This window comes from Salvelinus alpinus, chromosome 36 (genome assembly GCF_045679555.1).
Source record: "Salvelinus alpinus chromosome 36, SLU_Salpinus.1, whole genome shotgun sequence".
NCBI classification, from domain to species: domain Eukaryota; kingdom Metazoa; phylum Chordata; class Actinopteri; order Salmoniformes; family Salmonidae; genus Salvelinus; species Salvelinus alpinus.
Window position 1 is genome coordinate 2,003,193 of NC_092121.1, and position 22,548 is coordinate 2,025,740.

Here is a 22,548-nt window from a genome sequence, read left to right on the forward strand (position 1 = left end):
TGATTAAGCGTTGATTAATATTAATCAACGCTGGAATTGAAGGGTAGTTTACACCCCGGATTTTGATGCCAACACAGTCTCTACAGTCCTATTCGTTTTCATCGCAGCCTTGTTTGAATGCCACGGTACGCAACATCTGTACGGAACAGAGTTAGCTACCGTTACCCAGAGGAGAACGGAAGCTAGCTGTCCTCCGGCTACACCATGGTGCTACCCTACAGAGTGCTGCTGAGGCTATTGTAGACCTCCATTGCTACACAGTGTGTTATAATCAATTATTTGGTGTAATGAGTATATTCAGTATAGTTTTATATAAAAAAAATGCTTTTGAATTGTTTTACCAATTAAAAAAAAAAATGAAATTCACTGAGGAGGAGGGTCCTCTGATTCAGAGGGATTGGGTTAAATTAAGAAGACAATTTTCTGTTGAATGCATTCAGTTGTACAACTGACTAGTTATCCCCCTTTCCCCTTTCCCTTATCCTCCCGTTCCTCCTCTGAGGAGCCTGCACTGGTGTGTATGTATGTGTGCATGTTTGTGTGTGCATGTGTGTGGGCCTGTGAGTTGTGTGGGGGAGGGGTTCTGATTTGAGAGTGTAATTGTGTAACCGATCTAAGGGTGGTTGTGGCTTATGAAAGCTGGGATGCGAAATTAGGTCTGTTTGTGTGTGTAAACATGTCCTGTCAGGTGTGTGAATGAGTTTATGTATTAGTTTGTGGTCTGACATTTAACTGTGACACTACGTCCCCATCGCTGACTTTCGCTCTCTTGAAAAAGTTGTTTTACTTGTTACAAGGCATTGCTATGATGAAAAGAAAATTGCATTTGAGCTTGGGGTGGGGGGGGGGGTCAGTGAATTAACTGAGAGAAAACCACGCAGGGCATTCTACGCCATTAATTAATTAATTAAAATTGAAATACCTAATACCACATTTTAAATACCTAGCCACATTAAAATGTGGCTAAAGCTAATTGAATTTGTGAATTGAACCAATTGCACTTTACGGCAGCGAAAGTCCCCTCATGGGGCTGAGTTCACAAACCTGGTCTACTAACACACTGAATCCTCAGGCCCCGAACATCAAATTAGTCAGAATAAACCAAATTACAACACAGAAAAACTAAACTACATTACCTATGGGGAAACACAAACAGAAGCACAAAGTAAACTGTAATGCTATTTGGCCCTAAATCGACAGTACACCATGGCAAACTATTCAAATCAAATCCAAATCAAATTTGATTTAACCATGGTTACAAAAACAAAGTACAGGCTCAGTGAGCACAGCCTTGTCATTGAGAAGGCTAGACACAGGAAAACCAGGCTCCGTGTAGAGGAAAGGCTGTCGAACCACTTCCCCACAGCAGAACCCGAGTCAGAGCTGCATTTCCTGACAAGAATTTTGCTAGCATTGTCTGGTCTGAGTAAGGAGGGGAAAACTTAAAACTAGCTGTTATTGGCAGAGACGTTTGGAACTCTGTTTGTTAGTGTTCTACAAACCAATTTACTGCATGGTGATATCACCATGGAAAGCCAAAACTCCCACCCATGGAAACCTGCTGATTAGAAGGACATGTGTGGATTGTATTTTCAACCAGCAACTATCAGGAAATAACACTAATACATTTTTTTTCACACTTTACAGTGTTTGTTTCGTCAGCTGTTTTGTCTGCACTGGGCCTTTAAACAGTTTAGTGTGGGGTCAGCTTTTTACCACCAGGTGGCAATAGAATAAATACCACAGAATAAATCCTCTACCTTGTAATGTACAGCCAAGAAAACAATAGCAGACCTAAATCACTGATTGGCTTAGCTCAATCTGCAGTTGTTACATACATTTTTTAACTTTCAGATTAATGATATATACCCATTGATTCTTGAAGAATATAACTTATACATATGTTATGAGCTTAGTTCAACTGTCTTACCCCACCAAAACCCCAAATATAAGCTTGTTCTTCTCCAATGTTTGTAAACAATGTAATTGTAAAGAAACACTGAGTATGCCTCAGAACATGGTAAACCATAATTTTGATCTCATGGATTGTCAGTTCTTGCATCCATAACTCTGTCCATGAATGTTATAGTGGTTATACTTCTCCATCCCTCAGCTATTTACATAAACAGTGTCAGGGTGTACCGCTTTGCTATTGTTTGATCTGCAGATTGCCTCTTTAAACTCCAAAGACTAGAATGGGAGGAGCCCTATAGTTTTATGACGATAACAGTAAGGCTGTTATGACAAGCCAACTTCACAGAGTCTAGATGGTATGACATCTTCGAGGAGTTCACACTGCTGGTAAATGCACAGTGGATTCCCTGACCTTTTCAGCTGCTCACGAAAAGTTTTCATACTCCCGTGTATTATAATACAACTTCTCTATAACTAAGAAGAATGAGTGTATTCAAAGAAAAATGATAAGAATAGAGGTGGTATCAAGTGATTAAATTAATAGAGATACAAGACTACTGAAAGTCTAACTAAAGACTCCCACATCAATCTCGAAAGCAGAAGGTCACTGTGAACTTGGCTTACTACTTTTTTTTCTGTAGAATTTGTATCATTTTCCATCTGTACACTAAATGAATTCAGGAAGAATTCTCCATTGAATTCTCCACTGAATTCTCCATTGATATTTACATATTTTCCTCAGCCATCAGTCCTAACATTGCACTTGTATAAGACTCTGGTACCTCCATCTGCACAGAGTATGGGGCGCCTGCTTGATTTTGTCTCGTGTAAGTCTCTGTCTGTTTGAGGATCCCTTGCCTGCCTGTTTGTCTGTCGCCCTCCTCCTCAGCTTGTGCTGGGTGATGAAGCTACAATGAGAGAGAGAGAGACAGAGGGAGAGGGAGGGAAATAAAAAATCGTGACTAGCATACAGTAATTCTACAAAATCAGAGCTTGTCTTGGAACGGGTCCACCCTGGAATCTGAGGATGTAGGGCCAAGTCGAGTGTGTCTGTCCTCTTTATTTGTGTGGATCAGAAACAGAGCCCGGAGGAAAGTGTCGACAACACTGTAATCGTAACCAAGATACAGACTAGCCTAAATTAGAGGGAGGGAGCATATGGAAGCACTTCTATTTGAGGCAATAGGGATAACCAGGGACAAATGTGGATCGTGTTCCAAAGATCCACTTTATTTCCCATTCATTCCAGATTGTGTGGTGGACTTAAAATAATTACCATACAAAATGTGATGCTTCTCATATACTTTCTCATGCCTGGCATTATATACAGACTTTTACTTTACTGAGATAATTTTTACAGGGACAGTGCACATTAATCAACGTTTCAGTAAAAGTGACGGTTTTAGCCAGCCGGCTAATTTTCAATCGCAGTACCTGGGCAGGTTATTAAAAACAATTCTAATAACAGTACAGACAAACAAAGAGCAGTGAGAACATGCAGAGCAACATATGACAAGCAACACATAGCACACAGACAGACAGAGCAATAGCACAAAAAGAAACAGAACAAAATATATAAAAGCAACAAGCAAGCTACAGACAAAATATATATCTATTTTTTGTAGGCTGTCATTGTAAATAAGAATTTGTTCTTAACTGACTTGCCTAGTTAAATAAATGTTAAATAAAAAATTATAAGGAAACAGATAACATGGAAAGCGGCAATACATTGCTAACAATGATGTTCACAAGTCTGATTGTCCTTTAGCCATGTCTTTATGTTTTTTGTGAAGGTGAGATAGGCGCTGCGGCTATGTGTGTCTGATGGCAGTGTGTTCCAGACATGTGTAGATCTCACAGAGAAAGCAGTTTGAATAAAGGTGTTTTTCCTTGATTATGGGAATTATACAGTCACTTCTCATGGCAGACCTTGTGGATCTCCTGCCATGGCTTTTGTCTATGACAAAAGTACTAAGTGGGAGGGGGGCAGGCCATTTAGGATCTTGGATACAAGACATTTATTGCACAAGATTTTTTGAACTCAACAGCTCATGCTTTCTGAGGATGTAACAGTGAGGATGGCTGTTGGGCTTTATATCAAGCATGTTGAGAGCCTGTTTGTAGACAGACTGAATGGGTTTTAATGTTGCCCATCTAGTCAAGCAGTATGTTAAGTAAGTGGAGTATCATAGAATTGAAGTACTGTTTTGCTGTCTCTGTAGTCAAACAATGTCATATGTATTGGAAATTAGCTAGGTACAATTTGGATATTCGAGTTACCCTTTTCACCTGTTTAAATTTTTTGGGCTACTTTTACCCCCTCTTTCTCCCCAATTTCGTGATATCCAAAAGGTAGTAACAGACTGATCCCATCGCTGCAACACCCGTACGGACTCGGGAGAGGCAAAGGTCGAGAGCCATGCTTCCTCCGAAACACGACCCCACCAAGTCGCACTGCTTCTTGACACACTGCTCACTTAACCCAGAAGCACCAATGTGTCAGAGGAGACACAGTACAGCTGGCGACCGCAGTCAGCGTGCATGTGCCTGGCAGCCACAAGGAGTCGCTAGAGCGGGGCAAGGACATCCCAGCCAGCCAAACCCTCCCCTAACCTGGACGACGCTGGGCCAATTGTGCGCCGCCTCATGGGTCTCCCGGTCGCGGCCGGCTACGACACAGCCCGGGATCAGACCCAGATCTGTAGTGACGCCTCTAGCACTGCGATGCAGTGCCTTAGACCACTGCGCCATTCTGGAGGCCCTTTCACCTGATTTTTGAAAGAGATGTTGGAATCAAGTATGATGCCAAGGTACTGGAGTTTCTCCCCTGAAGAACATACTGACTGTTGTTTAAAAAAAATGAAAACATGAGCCACTGAGCCACTGAGCCACTTTGTAACATGGATCATTGCAGTAGTGAGATCTTCTGCAGCCCGTTGTTAGCTTTTTGCATGTACATCATTTTATGATTGATAGCGGGGATGATCCACAGGTTATTACTTTGGGATATCAGGGGATCTTGGACAAGAGAATGCTACTCGTAGGTAAACATACATTCATAATCCATTGTCCTAGATTTGAAACAGAAACAAATCTTTATATCTCAGCAAAAATCTTACCCAAGTTTGTTGAATGCCACAACCATTTGAACTACTGCATTGGTGTCCATGTTTCAGTAGACACTCCAAATAACAAACACACGGACACAAGGTCAAATAATGTTTGCCACCTCATTAAAAGGAATGAGTTCTGCCTGGTGGAACACTGACTGTGTCCCAAATGGCACCCTATTCCACATATAGTGCACCACATTTCGGATGCGGGCCTCTACCTTCTGGTTATTGGTGGGCAATTAAGTTGAGTAGAGACAAGGAATGAGTCTAGAGAGGGTTATGGAGGTTTTAATGAGATGCGAAAATGAGAGGTCAACTCGGGGTCAGTGGTTAAGGCCTAGGTGTGTCAGAACAAACTGTATAAACATGTGACCACTTGTAGGAAAGGTCACAGGTCAAGAGCTCATGTCAACGATATGATTGAGGAGGCTCATGCTGAAGAATTTCATTTTCACCATTAATATATCCCCAAATATAAATAATTTATTGTACATCTGGTGTTTTTGTATTATTTATTCATGTTCATTCAGTCATTCAAATTGAAGGATAGTCAATGAAACAAAAAGCATATTGACGTAGTTTAAAACATGGTTTGATATGTGATTTATCAGTTCCCCTTCCTTCAACACATTACATTTGTGGGACAATTATGTTCTCACAGCCGAATGTTTTTGGATGTTTTGCAGTTTCCTCTTTTAAGATTAGGAGTAGTGTTGACATTGGGGGAAAAGAAAGGCACAGAGAAAGAGATAATGGTTGAGTAGCTTGCAGTTGAAAGGTGAGTCAATAGTCTGAATTAAAGCATATAGAGCTACAAATAACGTTTTAAAAATAGCCTTCCTTCCTTATTTCCTCCCTCCTTTCCTTCCATCCTTATTTCCTCCCTCCCTTCCTTCATAGATATACACAAACCGGTACTATTGACACTGGTAGTTCAAGGGAGGACAGTCAGTGTCAACGTATTAGTCAATAAAATATGGGTCAGATGTGTCTGTTAATGGCCTGGAGATGAAAGAAGAAGAAGAACACGCCTGACATAATTACATAACAGTCTGTGGAGTCTCCTTCAATCCTGGACCCCTAGGCGGTAACGCGCTCCAGATGTGCTTGTGTTACACGTGTACACCAATCTGAAATCAACTTCCGCTCTCGGCTCTCACAGCACTGGCAATAAGAGCTCATCCAAAAACTTGCAGAGGGTAAATAAAAATAGGCCTGTTCATTCTCACTGTTTGCTGCAGGTAGACGGTTGTGCCAACATGGTTGTGCTGTATCTGTGTCTATTCTAATTAACAAAAACTATTGAGCCCAATAAATAGTCAAACATATATTGTCTCTGCTAAAAGTGGATCTCTGTGTGTGTGCGTGCGTGCTTGCCTGTGTGCCTGCACATGGGCATGTGTGTGTTACTGTCCCTTCCCCAAGGTTTCTGCCACCAATTCTTCCCCAGCGATGGTCCTCCCTCCCAATCTTTTCCTTCCCTCAAGCTAGCCTACCTCTCCCCCCCCCACCTTCTGTCTCCACCCCAACAATAACACTACCCCACCCTGTCTGTCCCTGAATCCATGTGTAAAGCCCTGTGCCCCCTTTCTCCTCAGAGTGCTAGCTCCCCTCCAGGCCCTCCACAATCCCACACTAACATCTGCTTCCTCCTCTCCTTTGTGGCTTGAGCTTTCACAGATGTGAAGCAGCAGAAAAAAAGAGCAAGGGGAAGGAATTTACCACAGCAGAAATACAGGACTGGACGGATGGCAGACAGTACTTGCAAAGGCAATGGGATGGCTTCTCTTGAGCCTCCCGCAACTATTACGCAGATGTAGTGTAATGTAGTGTAGGGTTCGGGTAGGGTAGCGTGTGTGTGTGTCCACTGTTTGATTAGCTATGGGATATCAATAAAACGTTCCTATGTGTGTTCTAATTCATTTCTTTAACAGAATGTAATAAATGGGTGTTCAAACAGAACCTCCAGACATAGTCTATACATTCCATCCGTTCTGTATTGTCATAGCCCTTAACTTAAGCATTCCCGTCATTTTTCATGAGTTATCAACTTTTAAACCGGCTCAAATTAAGATCTGTTTACCAGTTTTTATTGAGTATTTCTAGATATTCTTATTGTTGCCGATGTTGTTTTCATAGTTTTTATGTGTATCACTTTGCTTTGGCAACATTGAATTTGAATTTTAGAGAGAGAGAGAGAGAGAGAGAGGCTGACTCAGGATTCTCCTCCTCCCCTCCCCTCCCCTCTCATCTCTCTCTCCTCTCTCTCCTCAGCTGATCGACACGACTTTGCAGAGACTTCTAGGAGAGGTAAGTTACAGCCTGCTTTACTATCAATCACATTAACTGTCATTCTGCGGTAGCTTCTGCACAATGCCAAGAGTGCACATATCACGCAGTCCCGCATCTTTCCTTTGGCTACATTAAACGTAATGCCTCACTGATGGGCGTCGCCAGGACTTGCAGAGAGTAGGATAGAGCAGCACCAGAGAGCTGGTCAAGTTGCATATCAGCAGCTGGAGCTTGTTTCAATAGTTGGCTGCCTCTCTACATGACCATAGAGGCATGGCCGTAATTACATATATGTTTTTTAGGAACTCAATCAGGGTCTCAAACTACTGTTGAGAGTCAGAATAGTAGAATAGACAAGGTGCAATTTCAAAACTGTAGTTGTGCATCAGCGGTTTTCCTCTTGCTATATGTCACTCACTGACGGTCACTCAACTAACCTATGTCATAAAACATTTTTGGATTAGTCGGGAGTAGAATCTCAATTGCAACTCCTTGCGTCCTCTCTCCTCGCCTCCTTTTTTAAAACCCATCGGAGGAGAAGGTCAGAGGGGAGGGATCTCTGGCTTTCTCAATCAATGGGTTTCGAGAAGAAGGCAAGGAGAGAGGGCACGAGGAGTGTGCATTTGAGATTCTAGTTAGTCTAGCCAGCTATCTAAATGTGTAGTAATCAGGGCAAATTACCGACAGGTAACACTAGGCCCCCATTGATTTTGTTTGTCACTCTCACTCAGATATCATATTAGCATGACATTTACAGCTAATTCCCTGTAATACTTCACGTTTAGACATGGGGTGGGGATAAATTTTTGCAGTTTTAAAGCTAATTCCATGCAATCCTACATATTTTGCCATGACTTATGTCATGCTAATATGATATCTGAGTGAGAGTGACAAACAACATTTCACAGTATTACTCCAACATCGAAGTGTGGACTTATATATTAAAACAGGAAAATCACTTTTTTGACTACACTGAGCCTTTAAAAATGAACTATGCAGAAATCGCCATTTCCTGTTTGCAAAAATTCTAATAGTTTGCATAATTTCAGTTTATGTGACAAAACAAGAAAGTATAGTGTAGAGAATATTGTGCCATTTAAACAACTGCCACATAATGAAAGTGCTTGTGACACCCACATTTACTGAAAATAAGATACACTATATACACAAAAATATGTGGACACCCCTTCAAATGAATGGTTTCGCCTATTTCAGCCACACCTGTTAATGACAGGTGTATAAAATCGAGGACACAGTCATGCAATATTCATTGCTCAGTGACTTTCAACGTGACACCGTCGTAGGATGCCACCTTTTCAACAAGTCAGTTCGTCAAAAAAATCTGTCCTGCTAGAGCTGCCCCGGTCAACTGTAAGTGCTGTTATTGTGAAGCGGGACGTCTAGGAGCAACCACGGCTCAGCCTTGAAGTTGAAGACCACACAAGCTCACAGAATGGTACCGCCGAGTGCTGAAGCGTGTAGCGCTTTTAAAACGTCTGTCCTCGGTTGTAACACTCACTACTGAGTTCCAAACTGCCTCTGGAAGCAACATCAGCACAAAAACGTTCGTCAGGAACTTCATGAAATGGGTTTCCATGGCCGAGCAGCCGCACACAAGCCTAAGAGCATGCGTTTTCTGGAGTAATGAATCATGCTTCACTATCTGGCACTTCAATGGACGAATCTGGTTTTGGCGGATGCCAGGAAAACGCTTCCTAACCCAATGCGTAGTGCCAACTGTAAACTTTGGTGGAGGAGGAATAGGCCCCTTAGTTAGGCCCCTTAGCTCCAGTGAAGGGAAATCTTAACGCTACAGCATACAATGACATTCCAGACAATTCTGTGCTTCCAACTTTGTGGCAACAGTTTGGGGAAGGCCCTTTCCTGTATCCGCATGACAATGCCCTCGTGCACAAAGCGAGGTCCATACAGAAATGGTTTGTTGAGATTGGTTTTTTGAAGAACTTGACAGGCCTGCACAGAACCCTGACCTCAACCCCACTGAACACCTTTGGGATGAATTGGAACGCTGACTGTGAGCCAGGCCTAATCGCCCAACATCAGTGCCCGACCTCACTAATGCTCTTGTGCCTGAATGGAAGCAAGTCCCCGCAGCAATGTTCCAACATCTAGTGGAAAGCATTCCTAGATGAGTGGAGTCTGTTATAGCAACAAAGGGGGGACCAACTCCATATTAATACCCATGATTTTAAAATGAGATTGTCATGTTTTGTCTTTGATCATCATGTCTTGTCCCTGTGCTTCCCTCTGCTGGTCTTATTAGGTTCTTTCCCTCTTTCTCTCTCTCTCTCTCCTCCTCCCTCTCTCCCTCTCCCGCTCTCTCTCTCTATCGTTCCGTTCCTGCTCCCAGCTGTTTCTCATTCTCCTAACGACCTCATTTACTCTTTCACACCTGTCCCTTATTTTGCCCTCTGATTAGAGTCCCTATTTCTCCCTCTGTTTTCCGCTTCTGTCCTTGTCGGATTCTTGTTTGATGTTTGCTGTCCTGTGTCCTTGTTCCGCCCTGTCGTGTTTTTGCCTTCTTCAGATGCTGCGTGTGAGCAGGTGTCTATGTCAGCTACGGCCTGTGCCTTCCTGAAGCGACCTGCAGTCTGTGGTCGCGTATCCAGTCGTTCCTCTCTACTGACGAGAGGATTTCAGTTTCCTGTTTTGGATTTACCTTTGATATATCCAGGAGAATCATTGTTTGTTTGATACTGGAATAAAGACTCTGTTTCTATTACGTCGCTTTTGGGTCCTCATTCACCAGCATAACAGAAGAATCCGACCAAGATGGACCCAGCGACTATGGATTCTCTCAACACTGCCGTCGAGTTCCAGGGAGCAATGCTCGGCAGACACGAGCAGGAATTGTTTGCTGCTCGTCATGCCGTTGAGACCCTGGCCGCTCAGGTCTCCGATCTCTCTGGACAGTTTCTGAGTCTTCGTCTCGTGCCACCAGCTACTTCCTGGTCTTCCGAGTCTCCGGAACCTAGGGTTAATAACCCACCATGTTACTCTGGGCAGCCCACTGAGTGTCGCTCCTTTCTCACCCAGTGTGATATTGTGTTCTCTCTCCAGCCCAACACGTACTCAAGAGAGAGAGCTCGGATCGCTTACGTCATATCACTCCTTACTGGTCGGGCTCGGGAGTGGGGCACAGCTATCTGGGAGGCAAGGGCTGAGTGTTCTAACGTTTATCAGAGCTTTAAAGAGGAGATGATACGGGTTTTTGATCGTTCAGTTTTTGGGAAGGAGGCTTCCAGGGCCCTGGCTTCCCTATGTCAAGGTGATCGATCCATAACGGATTACTCTATAGAGTTTCGCACTCTTGCTGCATCCAGTGACTGGAACGAGCCGGCGTTGCTCGCTCGTTTTCTGGAGGGACTCCACGCTGAGGTTAAGGATGAGATTCTCTCCCGGGAGGTTCCTTCCAGCGTGGACTCTTTGATTGCACTCGCCATCCGCATAGAACGACGGGTAGATCTTCGTCACCGAGCTCGTGGAAGAGAGCTCGCGTTAACGGTGTTTCCCCTCTCCGCATCTCAACCATCTCCTCCCACCGGCTCAGAGACTGAGCCCATGCAGCTGGGAGGTATTCGCATCTCGACTAAGGAGAGGGAACGGAGAATCACCAACCGCCTTTGCCTCTATTGCGGTTCTGCTGGACATTTTGTCATGTCATGTCCAGTAAAAGCCAGAGCTCATCAGTAAGCGGAGGGCTACTGGTGAGCGCTACTACTCAGGTCTCTCCATCAAGATCCTGTACTACCTTGTCGGTCCATCTACGCTGGACCGGTTCGGCTGCTTCCTGCAGTGCCTTGATAGACTCTGGGGCTGAGGGTTGTTTTATGGACGAAGCATGGGCTCGGAAACATGACATTCCTCTCAGACAGTTAGGGAAGCCCACGCCCATGTTCGCCTTAGATGGTAGTCTTCTCCCCAGTATCAGATGTGAGACACTACCTTTAACCCTCACAGTATCTGGTAACCACAGTGAGACCATTTCCTTTTTGATTTTTCGTTCACCTTTTACACCTGTTGTTTTGGGTCATCCCTGGCTAGTATGTCATAATCCTTCTATTAATTGGTCTAGTAATTCTATCCTATCCTGGAACGTTTCTTGTCATGTGAAGTGTTTAATGTCTGCTATCCCTCCTGTGTCTTCTGTCCCCTCTACTCAGGAGGAACCTGGTGATTTGACAGGAGTGCCGGAGGAATATCATGATCTGCGCACGGTCTTCAGTCGGTCCAGAGCCAGCTCCCTTCCTCCTCACCGGTCGTATGATTGTTGTATTGATCTCCTTCCGGGGACCACTCCCCCTCGGGGTAGACTATACTCTCTGTCGGCTCCCGAACGTAAGGCTCTCGAGGATTATCTGTCTGTTTCTCTCGACGCCGGTACCGTGGTGCCTTCTTCCTCTCCCGCCGGAGCGGGATTTTTCTTTGTTAAGAAGAAGGACGGTACTCTGCGCCCCTGCGTGGATTATCGAGGGCTGAATGACATAACGGTTAAGAATCGTTATCCGCTTCCCCTTATGTCGTCAGCCTTCGAGATTTTGCAGGGAGCCAGGTTCTTTACTAAGTTGGACCTTCGTAACGCTTACCATCTCGTACGCATCAGAGAGGGGGATGAGTGGAAAACGGCGTTTAACACTCCGTTAGGGCATTTTGAATACCGGGTTCTGCCGTTCGGTCTCGCTAATGCTCCAGCTGTCTTTCAGGCATTAGTTAATGATGTACTGAGAGACATGCTGAACATTTTTGTTTTCGTTTACCTTGACGATATCCTGATTTTTTCACCGTCACTCGAGATTCATGTTCAGCACGTTCGACGTGTACTCCAGCGCCTTTTAGAGAATTGTCTCTACGTGAAGGCTGAGAAGTGCGCCTTTCATGTCTCTGTCACATTTCTCGGTTCTGTTATTTCCGCTGAAGGCATTCAGATGGATCCCGCTAAGGTCCAGGCTGTCAGCGATTGGCCCGTTCCTAAGTCACGTGTCGAGTTGCAGCGCTTTCTCGGTTTCGCTAATTTCTATCGGCGTTTCATTCGTAATTTCGGTCAAGTGGCTGCCCCTCTCACAGCTCTGACTTCTGTCAAGACTTGCTTTAAGTGGTCCGGTTCCGCCCAGGGAGCTTTTGATCTCCTCAAGAAGCGTTTTACATCCGCCCCTATCCTTGTTACTCCTGACGTCACTAAACAATTCATTGTCGAGGTTGACGCTTCAGAGGTGGGCGTGGGAGCCATTCTGTCTCAGCGCTTCCATTCTGACGATAAGGTCCATCCTTGCGCTTACTTTTCTCATCGCCTGTCGCCATCGGAACGCAACTATGATGTGGGTAACCGCGAACTGCTCGCCATCCGCTTAGCCATAGGCGAATGGCGACAGTGGTTGGAGGGGGCGACCGTCCCTTTTGTCGTTTGGACTGACCATAAGAACCTTGAGTACATCCGTTCTGCCAAACGACTTAATGCACGTCAAGCTCGTTGGGCGTTGTTTTTCGCTCGTTTCGAGTTCGTGATTTCCTATCGTCCGGGAAATAAGAACACCAAGCCTGATGCCTTATCCCGTCTCTTTAGTTCTTCTGTGGCTTCTACCGACCCCGAGGGGATTCTCCCTGAAGGGCGTGTTGTCGGGTTGACTGTCTGGGGAATTGAGAGACAGGTAAAGCAAGCACTCACTCACACTGCGTCGCCGCGCGCTTGTCCTAGTAACCTTCTGTTCGTTCCTGTCTCTACTCGTCTGGCTGTTTTTCAGTGGGCTCACTCTGCCAAGTTAGCTGGCCACCCCGGCGTTCGGGGTACGCTTGCTTCTATTCGCCAGCGGTTTTGGTGGCCTACTCAGGAGCGGGACACGCGCCGTTTCGTGGCTGCTTGTTCGGACTGCGCGCAGACTAAGTCAGGTAACTCTCCTCCTGCCGGTCGTCTCAGACCGCTTCCCATTCCTTCTCGACCATGGTCTCACATCGCCTTAGACTTTATTACCGGTCTGCCTTCGTCTGCGGGGAAGACTGTGATTCTTACGGTTATCGATAGGTTCTCTAAGGCGGCACATTTCATTCCCCTCGCTAAGCTTCCTTCCGCTAAGGAGACGGCACAAATCATCATTGAGAATGTGTTCAGAATTCATGGCCTCCCGTTAGACGCCGTTTCAGACAGAGGTCCGCAATTCACGTCACAGTTTTGGAGGGAGTTCTGTCGTTTGATTGGTGCTTCCGTCAGTCTCTCTTCCGGGTTTCATCCCCAGTCTAACGGTCAAGCAGAAAGGGCCAATCAGTCGATTGGTCGCATATTACGCAGCCTTTCGTTTCGTAACCCTGCGTCTTGGGCAGAACAGCTCCCCTGGGCTGAGTACGCTCACAACTCGCTTCCTTCGTCTGCTACCGGGCTATCTCCGTTTCAGAGTAGTCTTGGGTACCAGCCTCCTCTGTTCTCGTCCCAGCTCGCCGAGTCCAGCGTTCCCTCCGCTCAGGCTTTTGTCCAACGTTGTGAGCGCACCTGGAGGAGGGTCAGGTCTGCACTTTGCCGTTACAGGGCGCAGACTGTGAGAGCCGCCAATAAACGTAGGATTAAGAGTCCTAGGTATTGTCGCGGTCAGAGAGTGTGGCTTTCCACTCGTAACCTTCCCCTTACGACAGCTTCTCGCAAGTTGACTCCGCGGTTCATTGGTCCGTTCCGTGTCTCTCAGGTCGTCAATCCTGTCGCTGTGCGACTGCTTCTTCCGCGACATCTTCGTCGCGTCCACCCTGTCTTCCATGTCTCTTGTGTCAAGCCTTTTCTTCGCGCCCCCGTTCGTCTTCCCTCCCCCCCCCCCGTCCTTGTCGAGGGCGCTCCTATTTACAAGGTACAGAAGATCATGGACATGCGTTCTCGGGGACGTGGTCACCAGTACTTAGTGGATTGGGAGGGTTACGGTCCTGAGGAGAGGAGTTGGGTTCCATCTCGGGACGTGCTGGACCGTTCGTTGATTGATGATTTCCTTCGTTGCCGCCAGGGTTCCTCCTCGAGTGCGCCAGGAGGCGCTCGGTGAGTGGGGGGGTACTGTCATGTTTTGTCTTTGATCATCATGTCTTGTCCCTGTGCTTCCCTCTGCTGGTCTTATTAGGTTCTTTCCCTCTTTCTCTCTCTCTCTCTCCTCCTCCCTCTCTCCCTCTCCCGCTCTCTCTCTCTATCGTTCCGTTCCTGCTCCCAGCTGTTTCTCATTCTCCTAACGACCTCATTTACTCTTTCACACCTGTCCCTTATTTTGCCCTCTGATTAGAGTCCCTATTTCTCCCTCTGTTTTCCGCTTCTGTCCTTGTCGGATTCTTGTTTGATGTTTGCTGTCCTGTGTCCTTGTTCCGCCCTGTCGTGTTTTTGCCTTCTTCAGATGCTGCGTGTGAGCAGGTGTCTATGTCAGCTACGGCCTGTGCCTTCCTGAAGCGACCTGCAGTCTGTGGTCGCGTATCCAGTCGTTCCTCTCTACTGACGAGAGGATTTCAGTTTCCTGTTTTGGATTTACCTTTGATATATCCAGGAGAATCATTGTTTGTTTGATACGGGAATAAAGACTCTGTTTCTATTACGTCGCTTTTGGGTCCTCATTCACCAGCATAACAGAGATGTTCGATGAGCAGGTGTCCACATGCTTTTGGTCATGTAGGGTATGTAAGGCCATATGTGGCCATATTACTTTTCCGTACGGGGCAGCTTGCTCCGAAATGCTAATGTGCTTGATTTATCTAATGTAGATTAGTCTACCGCAGCATTCCACTGGCTTTATTAGCATGTTCTCTAGTCTAGCACACCACCAGATCATATAGCTTTAAACCCAGACTGTACCATGTCACTGCTACTACACGTCAAAGTCAAACTTCATTAACCATGCTTGTGTTACCATTGCCTTGGTCTAGGACTGCAGGCCAGCTTTGCTGTATTTATTACTTTCCAAATAAATGTTATATTTCCATGGAAATACATGGGTAGCCATGAGAAAGACCCCCAATCGGGCGATGTAGGCTTGTACACAATCGCCCAACCTTGTTTTAGGAACAGCAGTAACATCAGGCAGGATTTAGGCTACCAACTTCCTAGCCAGTTGTAGCTCAATCTTGGGTGCAATGATCACGTTCCCGCACTGACTGACTGTGTGGAGGCTCATTGATTTAACGTTACGCTAGCCTACATGATACACTAGTAAAGTAATAAAATATATAGCTGTCGGCTATATTAGCCACGACTTACCGTTCTTTGTGCAGCTTCAAATGTCGAACAAAGTTGGAAATTGTTGCGCCTCCGTCTGTAATTTTCTTCCCGCTTGTTTTGCAAGTTGCAATCCGTTTTTGTTGATACAGCGTCGTCTTTAAATCGAAAAATAATAATTTTGGGTATCATCTTTCCAAGGGCTCCATCTGAATTCACCCGCCGACGTTCCTCTGCACTGCCACGCACAACTTTTTCTCAGCTGGCACAATTTCATTGGCTGCTGTCCGATTCAAACTGTAATCCGTTAAATTAAGAGTTTATGTGATGCACACTTTTTTTAATAGCATCATTTTTAATATTTGGGCTCGGGGAGGGTATCAAGTCAGGTCGAGTCATAAGGCTCAAGTCCAAGTCAAGTCACGAGTCATTGGTGTTAAAGTCAAAGTTGAGTTGCAAGTCATCATATTTGTGACTCGAGTCTGACTCGAGTCCAAGTCATGTGACTCGAGTCCACACTTCTGGCCTGTACAATCCAAAAACTATCAAGATACTCAGTACACTTCACAAGTTTAAATGGTTCACATTTATTGCAGCGAATAAGCATTTCATTGTACAGAGTACTATGCTGCATCCCGTGCATATGACAATCAACTTTGATTTGATTTGACAATCCCAGAAAAAGGCTGTCAAGATCACTCAGATGTCTGCAGATCATGGCCATTTATTTCAGGGACATTATGGAAGAAGCTATAGCATTGCTATACTTTTGGTTTGTTGATGAGAGCCACACTTGTGATTCTTCTATGGATTTTCATTGGACCATTGGCCCTATGTTCTGTCACTGCCATGAGCTATGGATCTAAAATGGCACCTTAGTATAACAGCTGTGTTGGACTGTCTGTCTGAGACTATAGGGCTGACATCATAGAAAATGATCAATGCTGGTCATGGTTTGAATCAAAGCTCCAGACAACAACAGTGGTTGCTGTCTCATGGATAGTTCATAGCTAGCTCAAATCAAATCAAAGTCAAATCAACATTTATTACAGTGAAATGCTTACTTACAAGCCCTAACCAACAGTGCCATTTTTAAGTAAAAAATAGGTATTAGGTAAACAATAGATAAGTAAAGAAATACAAAAAATAAAACAGTAAAATGACAGTGAAAATAACAGTAGCGAGGCTATATGCAGGTGGTACCGGTACAGAGTTGATGCTAATTGAGGTAATATGTACGTGAATGTATAGTTAAAGTGACTATGCATAGATGATAGACAGAGAGTAGCAGCAACATAAAAGGGGCAGTTGACACGTAATAATTCAGTTGCTAAGCAGAGACCACTATAGCAAACTTCTTTTGCCCACGACCACATTTTAATATCTGAAAATGATTGTGAACCAACCATGTGAAAAAAATGCATGTAATTAACAGCCAATGTTTACTTTGTTATTTGGGGCTATAGCAGTTCATTGTAAAACATTCTACCAGTATTTCTGATTGTGTTCTCAAATCACCATCGTATACTTTTAATGTGGGGCTATGACCGTCGATTGCAAATGAGTCTGACATAATGTCTCTTATCTCACCACCGCTAATTAGATGCGTGTACATGTCGCGTCGGAGCATCTCAAAGTCAGCGGCGCGGTCGACAATGCGCACCTCATCTCTCCTGTCACATCCAACCTGGATCGAATTTGGGTGAACTATCCCTTTAAGGGTAAAAAGGTCAAAGGTTGTGTCTAATCTGTCTGTTGACCTTCCTTGTCCTCCCAGGTTCAGCAGCCATGTTTGACCGCCTCCTCCTCCTGAGCCCCGTCCTCTTTTTCCTCCCCCTGGTCATCCCTGTCCCACCCCCGGGAAATGCCTCTCCTGCCCCCTGCCGCCGCTGCTGTGATGACCTGGAGCCACAGGAGGGCCCCCCAGCCCCTCAGATGGGGGACCAAAAGAGTGTCCTGAACCAGATACCTGAAGTCCGCACCTTCATCAACATGACCATCCTCAAAGGTGCGCCTGGATTGTGCCCTTACACCTGCAATAGACATAGCTTGATCCCAGGTCTCTTTGTGGTGTTTTGTCAACTCCTATGGTGGTTGTCATGCCAAAGACAAAACAAGTGACAAAACAGCACGGGAAAAAAACATTGGATTATCAGTATGTGTATTCCGATCCAAGGCTCTACTCAATTGGACCCCTGCTCGCATTTGACACATTTAAGAGGCTTGGTAGGATGCTAGACACTGAGATTGGCTCGGTGTACATGTGATTCACCAGAGGAGAATGGCTGCCCCTGGAGTTAATGAGGCTGTTGGGTTTCAAACTGACTTTTTCATTGAATGAATGCCTTTATTTTTTTCTCCATTCAGTGGACTGGAGGCTAAAAAGTCTGCTGCCATTTCAGAACATTAACCGGGCATTGAACTTGCTTATGTGGCAGAAAACATGACCAATAACGTAACAGTTTGTGTGTGTGTGTGTTTGCGTACGTGTTTGTGTGCTCACCAGAGAGCGTGACCTAGCTTTGAAAAACATGCTTTTGCTTTCCAAAAATAAAGCTGCAAAAAAAAAAGAATATCCTGTTAAGAGATAAGCAGATAAGCAGAACTCCAGAACCCTAAATTCTCATATACTGAATGGTCTGGAGTGACTCCAAGTTTACGTAACATTCCTATCTGGAGTCGAGAAAATCTGGAGAAAATCATAAACAATCTATCTACACAAAAGCTTCTATGATCCATGTTATACTAACTTTAATCTCAACATTACCCCATTTGGACCTTTAGTCTACATGACTGTGTCATAGCGCCCTAAGGACTCATGTGCTGTATATTTTCCATCTTGCCTTACAGGGGACAAGGGAAACCGCGGAGACAGGGGGACACCTGGGAAGTCTGGTGAGGAAGGCACTCCTGGATCCCGAGGGCCAATGGGCCCCAAAGGAACCAAGGGCCAGGCGGGCCCCCCAGGGGACCCCTTCAAGACCCAGGACGCAGCCTTCTCGGTGGGGCGTCGCAAGTCCCTCCACAGCGTGGACTACTACCAGGCCCTGGTGTTCGACACAGAGTTCGTCAACCTCCACGGCCACTTCGACATGTTCAAAGGAAAGTTCTACTGCTACGTCCCTGGGATTTACTTCTTCAACGTCAACATCCACACCTGGAACTTTAAAGAGACCTACCTGCACATCATGAGGAATGACAAGGAGCAGGCCATTGTGTACGCCCAGCCCAGCGAGAGGTCCATCATGCAAAGCCAGAGCCTTATGTTGCCCCTTGAGCTCAATGACGAGGTGTGGGTCCGACTGTACAAGAGGGAGAGGGAGAACGCTGTGTATAGTGACGATGTGGATGTGTACATCACCTTCAACGGATACCTCATCAAGCCCACCCTGGAGTGAGATGACCTGCTGGGTCGTGTTCAGTAGGCACAAAATGGAAGAAAACGCCCTAAACAGAGTCCAACGGGGAGGTACTATCTGGTCTTGTCCAGGAAGAAACGCTTGTTTTCTTTTTCCGTTGCAAAATGTTTTAAATGTTTTGGTATGGTGTGCCCTTATGAACATGATCCCCAACTGACCTGAGGGGAGGGGAGGGGTCTAGAGGTCAGAGTATCGGAGGGCACATCGAGAGGGGGCCTCTTTATGCAGGGTTTTCATTGACGCACACACCCACTTTTAAGTGCCTCTATACGATGCAAGGGGATACTGGAGGCTTGTAAAGTAATGACTCCAAATACATATACTCCTTCTTTTTTTTCTTTTTTCTATTTTTTTACATAGACTCCTTCTCTCCTGTATTGAAACATAAATATTATTAGATGTATATGCTGTCAAGGAGGCTGGGTGGGAAAAGACCTATGACACAAGGAAAGAGATGTCCCCTTAAAGACACAAACCCCTTTATAACCATCTGGCTGTAATGGATTTCACTATTGGTTGTTAGCTTTATTAAGAGTTGTCACAGAGAACAGACACACAGGTTGAAGTGCTTTGAAACCATTAGTGATTCGATAAAGCCTGGTTGCCTTCCCGTATGCCCTAATTCTGTCATTTGTCTCAGATGTTTTGTCTGGACACTAGTCCAGTGTGTATGCTGTTTTTTTAGTGTTCAGTTTCTGAGCTCTTGATCCATTTTGTCTGGTAAAGCTGTTCATAAGATCCTGATATTCTCCAGCTGGATATCAGTTGCACGGTTGTATAAATGAAAAAGACCACAAGGGTCATTACAGTGGGCTTGCAAATTTGATCTCAAGTCCAAATAGGAATAATATGATAATAGTTAAATCTCAACAGGGATCCCTTGGTAACAGGATACAGAAATGTTATTTACAGTTTGGTGCTGTTTCTGTTTGGTCTTCTTTAGTCAGAACCTGATGTGGAAGACTAACAGTGCCAGCTGGAATAGGGTACCATTGCACCATTCAAACAGGATCAAGTATTCAATACCACAAATTAGCCCTCTGAAGTAGAAAGATTCATTGATTGATTCCAAAAGTAACGACTCAAAAAAAAAATTATGAACAGTTCTCTTGGCAGTATTTCCTTCGATGACAGCAGCTGAGACAAGTCTTGTGAGATTTGGTGCCTTGCACATCAGGGAATTAGAATTTTTACGGAAATATCAGAGGTTCCTTGTGTGCTACTATTTTGCCAGCTACTCTGAAAAGTAATGGCGTGAAACCCAGTAAAACTCCAACAGTAACATTGCTGCAGGAAATAGAGCATTTCGGAGTCTAAAATCAACACAAATCCAGTTGCCAGCAGTAGCCTTACTGTATGCTGAAATACCCTACTTAATACATGGTGCTAAAACATCCTTCAATCGTTTTAAAATTCACACCGTAAAGGCTTGCAAATGTGTGGTTTTACTGCAGGTTTATGAATGTCTGTGTGAGAGTCAGAGACGGGCTTTACAGGTATGTAAAAGGGAGGGGGGCTGTTTTTGTGAAGATTTAAAACAGGATGTCAGAGGTGCAGGTGAGTTTCCTCTAGTCAGTCATCCAGGCAGAGCTCCACCCTCATATCACAATGCAGAAGGGAGTCCAGAGATAAACCAAAGATAAACTGTTGATCAAAGGGTTGATTAAGTGTGAAAATACAGAGGGTGAATGAAGTACAAATAGAATTCTATATGTGTTTAATGGTGTGACAGACAGTTGCTTTTCAATGGAATGGCAGAGTGCAAGCTATCCAAAACCCTACCAAGTACTCACAGTACTGTTGCCCCCATGAACCAATTCCTAACCATGCAGGTCAATGGCTTTAACAACAGGTGGCATCCTTCAGCCAATTTCAAACCTCTTCATACAGCATTTTGTTGAATGTTGTTTTTGTGTCAGAATGGGGAATGAGTTGATAGGAAGTTAGCTTTGGGAAGCTGGCCATTCAGGGGAGAACTTTTAATTTAGAAAGTTAGCTAGTAGACACAGGGGTAGAGATGTAATAATTCGAGAACTATTCTTCCTTTATTCATGACAAAATGCTCCATTGAATTCTGAGCTGTTTTGCTGTTCAGGTTACTTGACTGTCTGTCTCCTTATGGTGCTTAATAACGTACAAAAAGGTGCTACATTATATTTTGTTTTGTAATTCAAATAAGTGTACATATTCTGCTTGAACATGAATGACATGACCAATACATATTTTACATTAACTTCGCAAACCTTTGTTAATAAAGATATTGAAACATCTTTGTCTCAACCTCAAGCTTGGTGGTTCCACACTTGACACATCTGTCAAACAGCTGCAGTCGAGCAAGGAAATGTACATAAGAGAAGAGGTCAACACCTACTTTACATGCCTTCATAAATGAACAACCTCCATTGTTATAGGACCTATTATCTGTTATTTTGAGTGTTGAGGGATTATTGTAGCCTTCTACCAAAAGGCAAAAAAAATATCATGGTTGGATGGACCGGTTAGTGCGCTAGAGTGGAGCCGAGTTCAAGTCGGCCACCTCCCAATTCTCTATGTCACAAGAACACCCTTGAAACAACTAGGGCCTCCTTTGGACATAAAAAAACACCACAGTGAGAACATATTTCATGATTGTTCATGATTCCCTCTCTATAGTTGTGCTGACTGAGACATTAGTGGTTTAAATCCAACCTGACCACAATGGGCAGGCGTTCCCTTCATGGTCTGGTTTTCTCTGTGTAGTCCCAAGGAGCATATACTTTCCTTTAGCCTTAACAACAGTCTTCCACCACACCACAACACTCACTCAGCCAAGACACACACAATGAGCATTTCAGGGTTTTCACTTGGTTCAATCTGCAGTGGTGGACAGCTACACCCTGTCCTCAAACCGCAGGCCATTCCACTGCTGTTGTAATGGGGGCTATAAATTGGCCTAATACGTACAAACTCACTGCTTGGCAATGGCATGCTATGGTATCCATCTGCTACACAGACAGACTCCTCTCAAGCAGGACTCTACCTGACTTGATCCTCTGTAGTATAGTTGGTAGAGCATGGTGTTTGCAACGCCAGGATAGTGGGTTTGATTCTGGGACCACATACGTGAAAGTTAATTGGCCATAGTAATGTAATCTAAGTGCATGTGATAGTCAAATGTATGCTGTAAATCTACGGTAACCACAAGTAGAGCTCATAAACGGGTGCCAGACAGCGATTGTAGTCGGGTGGCATCCCAAATGGCAGTGGTGTAAAGTACTTAAGTAAAAATACTTTAAAGTCGTTTTTTGGGGGTATCTGTACTTTACTTTACTATTTAAATATATTTTTTATAATAATAATAATAATTTGAGTTTACACCCCCTGGTATTCTCAGGCGGTCTCCCATCCAAGTACTAACCAGGCCCGAGGGTGCAGCCACAAGTTAATTCTTTTTTTCACAATTTTCTCCACGAATTACAAGTTTGGATCATCGCTGCAACTCCCCAATCGGCTTGGCGAAAGTTGAGTTATGCGGCATCCGAAACATGACCCGCCTGGCCACGCTACTTCTTATCACACTGCTCGGCTTGTCCGGATGTAAACCGCACCAAATGTGTCAGAGGACTGAGTCAGTTTGCAGGAACCCGGC

General features: G+C 44.8%; 1 protein-coding gene across 1 annotated transcript; it reads left to right on the top strand.

Moving 5' to 3' along the window:
• The first annotated feature begins 7,259 nt into the window (after positions 1-7,259).
• On the top strand, positions 7,260-21,189 carry LOC139565194 (complement C1q tumor necrosis factor-related protein 1-like). Its single transcript, XM_071385345.1, has 3 exons — positions 7,260-7,337; positions 17,279-17,509; positions 18,352-21,189. Exons 2-3 carry the CDS (start codon positions 17,290-17,292, stop codon positions 18,897-18,899), a joined length of 768 nt encoding a protein of 255 aa, XP_071241446.1. The 5' UTR covers positions 7,260-7,337; positions 17,279-17,289; the 3' UTR covers positions 18,900-21,189.
• Positions 21,190-22,548: the final 1,359 nt, after the last annotated feature.

What these genes read in the sequence shown, in the direction of transcription:
- LOC139565194 (XM_071385345.1), top strand. Translation starts at nt 17,290, where the DNA reads ATGTTTGACCGCCTCCTCCTCCTGAGCCCCGTCCTCTTTTTCCTCCCC. An exon ending in CAACATGACCATCCTCAAAG is followed by an intron (nt 17,510 to 18,351) that starts GTGCGCCTGGAT and finishes CTTGCCTTACAG; the next exon opens with GGGACAAGGGAAACCGCGGA.